Source organism: Vigna unguiculata, chromosome 4 (genome assembly GCF_004118075.2).
Source record: "Vigna unguiculata cultivar IT97K-499-35 chromosome 4, ASM411807v1, whole genome shotgun sequence".
In the NCBI taxonomy this organism is placed as follows: domain Eukaryota; kingdom Viridiplantae; phylum Streptophyta; class Magnoliopsida; order Fabales; family Fabaceae; genus Vigna; species Vigna unguiculata.
Genome location: NC_040282.1, coordinates 27,856,684 through 27,866,209, shown reverse-complemented (window position 1 = coordinate 27,866,209; position 9,526 = coordinate 27,856,684). Strand labels below are relative to the sequence as shown.

Sequence of the window (9,526 nt, the reverse complement as noted above, 5' to 3'; positions counted from 1 at the left end):
ATATTACTGTCTTGCTAATTTATGTTGACGATGTTGTTCTTGCTGGAGATAATGTCCAAGAAATTTCTAACATTACTGACCAACTACACAAGCATTTTCACATCAAAAACCTTGGAAATCTTACATACTTTCTTGGGCTTGAGGTTGCCCGTAACCGACATGGAATTCATCTTTCTCAACGCAAATATGTCTTAGATCTTCTGTAAGAAGTAGGTATGTTAAATTGTGCTCCCGTTCCTACCCTTATGACATACTCATCTCGGGAAAATGTAGATTCTACTTCCTTACTTGGTGATAGCGAAGCTTCATCCTTCAGACATATCATTGGTCGTCTTCTCTATCTCACAAACACTCGCCCAGATATTATGTTTGTCGTTCATCATCTCAGCCAGTTTGTTTCCTCCCCCACTAATGACCATCGGCGTGCTGCTCTCAGAATCCTTCGTTACCTGAAAAACAATCCTAGACATGGCATTTTCATCAGCAGCAAAGGTCATTGTCAGATACGCGCTTATAGTGATATGGATTGGGCTGCTTGCCCTAAAACAAGAAAATTTATAATTGGTTTTTGGTTTACATTGGAGATTCTATTGTTTCATGGAAAACAAAAAAGAAAATCACCATCTCTCGTAGTTCTTGTGAAGCAGACTACAGGGCATTGGCTGCCACTATCTGTGAGGTGCAATGGATTTCTTACGTTCTAAATGACCTTCGTGTTTCTCATACCAAACCTATGCCTATTTTTTGCGACAACCAATCAACGATCCACATTGCTAATAATCAAGTCTATCACGAATGAACAAAGCATATCGAGATAGACTATCATCTCACTCGCGAGAAAATTCAATCAGGTTTCATCAAACTTCTATAGGTGTCTTCGTCTCTTCGACTTGCCGACATCCTTACAAAACCGCTACGACCTAATACTTTTTCCTCTTTATGCTCCAAGTTGGGTGTCCTCGACATTTATAATCCCAGCTTGAGGGGGGCATGATAAAATGCATAGTTCGAGCATTCTGCTCGTTTCTGTTTTCCTATATATATTTGTACCCTTTCCTTCTTTATACACAATTGTAATATTTTTCGTATGCAAACTTTCTCTTTCTGTATTTATTGCAAAGTGCTCTTATCTCTCCTCCTTAACTCTCTTTGTTTCAACCTAAGCATCATTTCTCTCTCAATTCACTTTCTCTTACCATGCACATGCATATCACATAACACATACAATCCATACATGAACACATTTTAAGAAGTAATTAACATAATAATAAACAAACAGGAAATTGCCTAAAGAAATAAGAAAACTCATAAAAAGTTAATAACATATTTCCCAATGAAAATTTGATACATGTATCTTGGAAAAAAAAAACAAATCTAATTTGAAGTTGAATATTTGTAATTCACATGACACACAACATCAACCGCACACGAGTCCTTGTATGTGTTTATTGGTTAGGTCTTGGATTTTTTGCACTTAGTCCCTATAATTTTAGTTCTTTCTGTTAATAAATTGCTAAGAGAAGTCCAAAGTGCCAATTAAGAACTACACTGACACTTTTCTTACATATAGGAGTGAGTCCTCGGTGACTACTAATTATTAGGTCAAATGGAGAAGGATCGGAAAGTCTACATTTGTAAACTTCATATGTTCAGAGTTACTTAGTTTCTTTTGAATAAAGTTTATATTTTTTTTATTGAATTACTCTTTTATTGTTTGTTTTCGTTGAGAAATGTCAAGTTTATATTTCTATTTTTTTTAAGTCATTGACCATTTAACAAAACAGACAAAATTATATCAACTTAACGTCATTGAATGAAAGCATAGACTAAAAATATAATTAAACTTATATTTTTTGTATATGTAATTGGTTTGGTCCCATGTTTTTTGTTATTATTTTTCTTTTTTAATATTTTTTATATGATAACAAATGATTGTGTGCCCATATATTAGTCTATGTCATAGTACATAATAATGTCTAACATAAGTTTTATAAAAAGAAAAACAAATTTTCGATGCTAAGGATCCATATGTATCTTTTTGGTTATTTAAGAGCTTCTTCCCCTTTGCATCGTAATCCTTTTCTGGCTTGATGTTGATATTGATGCTTCTAGGTTTTGATTAAAAGATTGTTGAAGAAATATAAAATACGAGAACGTTTGGATGATATACAAATTTATTTAGGTGTTATTGCTTTCATATGTGAATGTGAGTCTTACCATTATTAGGATTATGTATTAGATTATCATGTATGTCTTGTTCATAAGCTCTTTAACATTATCATGTATTAGTCTTAACATTATTACATCATGCATTAGATTATCATAAATGTCTTGTTCATAAGCGAATTAACCTTTTCGTAATTTTTTTAATTAAAATTGAGTAAATAATTCATTATATTAATGACAATTGATCATCCTATTATTCATAAAATCAAGCATTTGCAAATAATAAATTATTCTGCCGTTATTCACATCATAAGATATCGACTGTCTTATATAATCAATTATTTATATATCTTGATTACAATACAAATATACATATAATAATGTATAATTAAAAATAATTTATTAGATTGCTCTTACAGACTTTGAGATCCATTTAAGAACAATGTTATATAGTTTTTTTAATATTTTCAGGAGTTACGATTTTTAGTTTTTAAATTTTAATTTTAATTATATATATATATATATATATATATATATATATATATAATTGAAAGATAGTGTGAGCAACTGACATGATTTTTTGCTAAACAAAAAACAAATAAAAATAGTATAAACTATATATCGATGTTATAAAAAGTTACGTAGATTTTATTTAAAATTATAATTTTTAATTAAAGTATTTTTAATTATTTATATGTGAATATATTTAAACAATTAGACCTTATACTTTTAATCACGAACTCTGAATCATCTTCTACAATCTTGATAATGCATGTTCCTCCAAAATACAGAAAATATTAAATTTTAAATATTGAAGGACTAAAGAATAAATTTATGAAGTGTACATTATTTATGAATAGTGTAACATTGTGTCCACTTCTCTTCTGTTTGTATTCTTCTCTGTACAGTCCAAGTGTTATTGGTCAGTATGACATTCAAGTGAGCAGTCAATAAATACTATATTAATTGGATCATATGTCAAATGGCGGACCATTGTTATGATAGATGGGAGCTACGGTTCTCGAAACAAAATTTAATTTTATATTTATATATTATTATTTTATTTGTATTAAATTAGAAAATGCATACGAGAATCACTTTATGAAGATGGATTAAACAGGTGAAATGAAGAGTCTTTTTATTTAATTAAAAAAATAATTTACATGTAAAAAATATAATTTGACACTCCTAAAATTTTTGTCCAATTTTATAATTGAATATGTCATAACTCATGAATAATATTTATTTATAGTACTTGTGCGAGTTTTTATCCTTAATGGACCTGTGTTTTGTATAGATTTATGGTTTTTTAAGTAGCAATTAGTTACATTAATCATCTATTAGTCATTCTTATGATTGATTTTAGTAAAGCAACATTTTCTGCGTGAATCGAGATCACATCGTCTTACGCTGACTTTCGAGTTTATGTCATCTCATCTCAATATTTGAAAGGTTTTTTTTTTTTTTTACTAACACTGTTTCTTTGTTGTAACTCAAGAATGATATCGAAGAAATACTTGTATTATTTATTTTAGATAGAGAAGATGTCTATGAGTGATCATGTTATGTCAACATAACATCAATTAATGTCAATAGACTACTAATAATGTATGGTTAAATAAAATATGTGAAAATTAAAAAAAAAAATGTAATGGTAAAATCTAAAAAAAAATTAAAAATAACAATAGTCAGTCAATAAAATCTGTAATAAAATAAATTAATGATATAGAAAAACAAAACACAATTCTGTCAAATTTTAAAATAAATTTCATATTTATGGTTACTCAACAATTATTGATGGAGAAGCAATAATTTGTTGGATGGAAAAGTTGAAAGGTATTGATATGTCCCGATGCCGACCTTGTTGCCTCTACATCTACTATTTTATCATATTTTTTATCATATTCTTTTAAATATTTTTATTAGTTATGTTTATTAATAATAAAAAAATGAATTTCTTATTCAATAATTTTTTATTTTTTAAATTTATAGTTTTATGACAAACATAATTATAAGATAGCATGTTAATAAGTATATTTCCAATCCTCTTCATAATTAAGATAACTGTACATATACACATGCATGAATACTATTTTATATATTGTTTATTAGTTATATTTATTAAAAAAAATGACACTCATCTCTTGAATTTGAAGTTTTAATAAAAACAATTATATAAGAAGTGTAGATGTACACATGCATGAATGTGTTAGCATGTTCCAGACAAGTTAGTAAATAGCAGTGCGTTATGACTTATGGGTCGTCCAACATGCACATTTCTATGAAAGGACCATTTGGTGAAAATTTTGAGGCATATTCAAATATAATATTAAAAAAGTTGCTGTTTTTGTATGTGGTTTATTTCTAGTAAAAACAATTCTTGCAATTATTTATTGTTCAGATAAAAAGTGTATCCGTTGTTATTTTTATATTTTAGAAAACTAATATTTAAATGAAATGAACTTTAAAATTTTATTTAAATATAGTATCTATATTAATTTTTTATTTCATATGTAATTTTTAATTTTAATAAAAATAATATTGATAAAGTTATAAATGCAAATTTATATAAAAGAAATAAAAAGAAGAAGAAGTATAATTGTGGTGTAAACTAATTTATACTTATGAAGTTATTTTAATTCAATATTATTTGTTCTTTTATTAACATATGTAAGATAATTATCTAATTTAAAATGTTATACATTCAAATAGGCTTAGTTAAGTTTTGACTTTTAAATGAATGAGAAATATGAGTATTTTTAATTGATTTCTTATAATAATTTTTTTATTTATTGATTTCATATTGTTGTCTTTCTAATTATCATTATTTCAACCAATTTTAAATCCTGAAAAGCAAGACCTGACAAGTGTAACACCCTATTTAATTAATAACGCTAATTAAAGGAATGTCACGCGGAATAGTATTACAAACAAAGTTCTGGAGTGTAGATACTATTCCTCACGATTATCCAAGAGAAAACCCGATTAAGAAAAGGGCACACTATGATGTCATAACAAAGTATAAAATATAAATCATCAACATTTAAAATTTTAAGCCTAAAGACCAGCGGTACACGAGCCATAGCCCTAAAGGAAAGTCCATGTAAACCTAGATCCAGTCCAAGCAGACTATGCAGCGGAACATCCATCACCCTGATGATTACGGGGAGTTCTCACATCTGCTCACATCAACAAGTTGATGATCATTGCAAAAGAAAAGACCACACCACAGAACATACAACAAACAACAGAAGGGTAAGCTAGAGCCAAAATTAGTTTTATCATGCAATTAGATATACTTTCACAGTCCAATATACATACATCATCCAAGCATGTTATGACCTTCCAATCAATACACTAAGACTCGACTCAACTCATCCGGATACATATAATCTGGTCGGATTCAGCGGATGCTTGCACTTGTGGTGGATACTTTTCTCACCCCCGAGCTATGTGTTACAAGTGTTACAATGAATCAATCCCTCACACACAAGGTTAGCCCTTAGTGAGTTTCAGGTCTCCTGCTACTCTCACCATAAGATTCAGTCCGCTCTAAGTGAGACTAACTGACTCCTTAGAGTGTTAGGATGCAACCTTACCTTGAATCCTTACCAAATTATACAGATGGGGCACCACCATGGACACCCACTAACAAGAGCCATGGAATTATGTCCCGACCACTGAAGCACAACCCTGGATTCCCTCCAAGAGATCTCAAGGAATTATGCACTGACCCTCGACCAATCATGCTCAAACAATCGAATAATATTTATCATGCAAATAATCTCAGACCAACTTTTATAAACCATACTCATTCATATTCAAATGTAGAATCAATACCAACTCATCCTTCCCAAACCATGAATATAGAATTTCATCTCATACCAATACCATGCCACTTTAATTACCAACCATCTCATACATGCCACATGCCAAGGTCATGTTAAACTTATCAATCACAGACCATAAACCATTCTACTCATACCCATTCTGCAGCAATTCTCGCTTAAGCTAGACTGGTCTCGCTTAAGCTAGAAATTCTCGCTTAAGCTAGAAATTCTCGCTTAAGCTAGACTGATCTCGCTTAAGCTAAAATCTCTCGCTTAAGCTAAACTGACAGCTTTTCACTAGTTTCAACATGTAAGAACACAAAATCTCAAACAACAAAAACTAAAGAAAACACAAACATGTTGCATAAGACGTTAGCATCATATTTTCATGCTTTAAAAGGGTAAACAAATCAATCATGGGAGCATAAAAGTATTTAAAGAACTATGCCGTCAATCTCGCTCAAGCTAAGGAGCTCTCGCTCAGGCGACAGGGGTCTCTTGCTCAAGCGAAAAGCTTTCGCTTAAGCGAGATTGAAAACAGAGAGCACTTTGAGTTCTCGCTAGAGCTAGCCCATCTCGCTCAAGCAAGAGGCCTTCGCTCAGGCGAGCACTCGAAACCAAAGGGGGCGAGTTACTGCCATTCTCGCTTAGGCGAGATCTCCTCGCTTAGGCGAGAGCTCCTCGTTTGGGCGAAAAACAGCTTGCTTAGGCGTGCATAGCAGATCCCACCTGCTCTCACGCATGCCAAGCCAAAAATCCATCCATAAACAATACACAAATTATTTTCACACCATCAAAAGCACCTCAAATCATCAAGAGCACCCAACAGAACCAAAACAAACACATTATTTATAAAAGCATAAAAAAAATCCTAGCTTCCCTTACCTGGAAAGGAGCTAATATTGGGCTTCAACTCTTAAACCAACGGGACCGACAGTTCCAAGAGTAGATCTAAGAAATGAAGACGAGTTGAGTTTAGAGCTAGCTTGACCAAGATTGGGGCTAAACCCTAGCAGAGCCTCTGTGGGGTAAAGGAGAGTGTGAGAGTACTGTTTATGCAAGAATGACAGAAGTGAGAGGGGTTTGGCTGCCTTAGGGGCCTTGGACACCCTATGGGCTAGCCCTTAGGCCCATAAGATTATGGGCATCCCTTTAAAAATTAGGGTAGAATAAAAGAGGGTTTTACATTCTCCCCAACAACAAAAATTTTCGTCCTCGAAAATTCACCCGATGGGATAGGAAGAAAACTACGTTTTCCTCACGCCCTACGACAATCACCACCTAGACATGACAGGTTTGATGACTCCAACACCTATAGCCATTGGAAACTTTGCCTTTGTACTATGCGATATATGTTCAACAGTGTAGATTGGTTTAGTCACTACGCTCGAACTAACTTCCAACTTGGAACCTTAACACTGGAATGCTCCTTCATACTTGCCCAACTAACTTGTATCTGATACACTGACCTATCCACCATATGCTCTCCACTACCTCTTGTAGGTGTTTATCAAGTCTTAGATCACTTTAAGTCTCAAACTAAAGCACGTTCGTTACCACTTCCCGTCACCTTGTCCACTCCTTTATGCATCACTCCACTGACTTGATCACGATTGAGTTTTGGCCTACTGCCTCACCATCAACACTCTTGACCACTTTTATGCATAACGATACTCATAACATCTAGCCTCCTTTACTGACTTCAATCAATGGTAACAAGTCCACAACCAAGTCATTCCATTTCCAAATTAAACTTTCATGTCACAACTACCAAATTCATTTCGGCATATCACCTTCATTTCTGATTTACTAACTCATAATCATCATTCCTCAAAAGCCTTAGAACCATGTCTTTTCTTGACTTGAAATTTCTAGTGTGATTCATGCCAAATTTCTAGTGTGATTCATGCCTATCAATTCTAAGATACTTCTCAAACTAAGATTTTTCTGAATTGCTTTTTTTTTCCCAACCTTGTTGAGAGATTCACTAGTTCTAGTCAGATGACTAGACCAATGAAATCTCTTCACATCTTCTCCTCCCAACTCAGACACTTACTTCTCCACAAACTCCTTACTCTCACCTCGTCAAACCCCGATCTTGAGTTCCCTTCTTTGGCTAAGCACATACCCTTACTTCCTTACTTTCAGGTTGGTACCCTAACTTGAAATCATAACTCAAACCATCTCCTATTTTTCTTGCCCAACTTTCTCTGAGTAACTCCATAATTCCAACTTTAAATGATCACTGAACATCCTTACTTAATACTCGTAAGAACGACACTTTCACTGTTCATGAAGAACTGCTTGTCGTAGAAATCATTAGGTCATGAGTAAGATAGTTCTTTCCATGCACCTCTGACCCTTCACAGGTATTACTTCCCACCATCTCGCTGCGCCACTCTGATCAACACACAAGTCACTTATTCGTTCACTCAAAATGATGCTCCTTTCATATCTGCCGTGACAAGGAGGCAATCATCGCTGAGAAACCTTCCTCCAAAACCTCAATGGAACTTGCAAAACCCTTTGGACTCACCCCTTTATAGTCTTAACGTTCCATTTTCTCAACATCGTATCCACCCTTTTTAAACCATATGTCCTACTAGTCACTTCAACCTTTGTCAATACCCTCCTTGCACATTCTAAAGACTTTGTTCGCACTTGGAAACTCGCCGCTAAGCCTTGAAATTCCTTACCTTCATCATGTTTCCACTCTTTACAACCATAGGCCCGAAAAGCCAATCTTCCATTATCCAATGTTTACCCTTGAACAATCTATCTTACCACTACCTCTCCTCTAAGATTCACCAAACTTGCAGTCATCCTTGTGGTTATACTTAGTATAAGCCATTAATTCTCCAACATCTCCTCCACTTCTGTATTTACTTCAATTTCACAGTAGTAACCATTCCATTAGGAACTATTGTCACCGGTTCTTCCTCAGACACCCACACAGAAGTGAACTCCACCACACCAAGGTCAAAACTCTAGTGCTTGTTTCAGAACACGTCTATAATCCTTTTACCATTTAGATCCTCTTCATCTATAATTCACTTTCCTTCATCATATGTCTTTGATTCACATGAAGCCCTACCCCCACTATTTAGCTTGATCCATACTTCATACGGAATCACTGACTCATCTCTTTTTAATCTAAGAACATCACCTCGTTGGTTGTCCCAACTCATCAGAGCGAGATTGAGAAAACAACTGATTCACCCTTGAGACTATGTTCCAACCTTGCCAAGGGAAGAATTCGAATTGGGTTTTAATTTTAATGCTTTGATCACCACGAGGCACCACACCTGAGCGAGTCTCCACTTGGTCGCAATTGTAGAAGAAACCATTATCTCAACCGCAACCCATTCTTAAAGACAACCATGACTCCTTTATCATACTAGCGACACCAAGGAGTACATGATCCCATGAAATCTGGCTCTTAGTCCAAGCATCTCTTTGTAAGGTGCATCTCTAGATGAGATTTATTCGTGCTAACCACTTTAGCATCAATCATTGTAGACACCCTATCA

The 9,526-nt window shown here is 33.7% G+C and overlaps 1 protein-coding gene across 1 annotated transcript; it reads left to right on the top strand.

The window, feature by feature from the left end:
• The first annotated feature begins 215 nt into the window (after positions 1 to 215).
• Positions 216 to 704, top strand: LOC114180670 (uncharacterized mitochondrial protein AtMg00240-like). The gene has a single exon (XM_028066971.1). It carries the CDS (start codon positions 216 to 218, stop codon positions 702 to 704), a length of 489 nt encoding a protein of 162 aa, XP_027922772.1.
• The last annotated feature ends 8,822 nt before the right edge of the window (positions 705 to 9,526 follow it).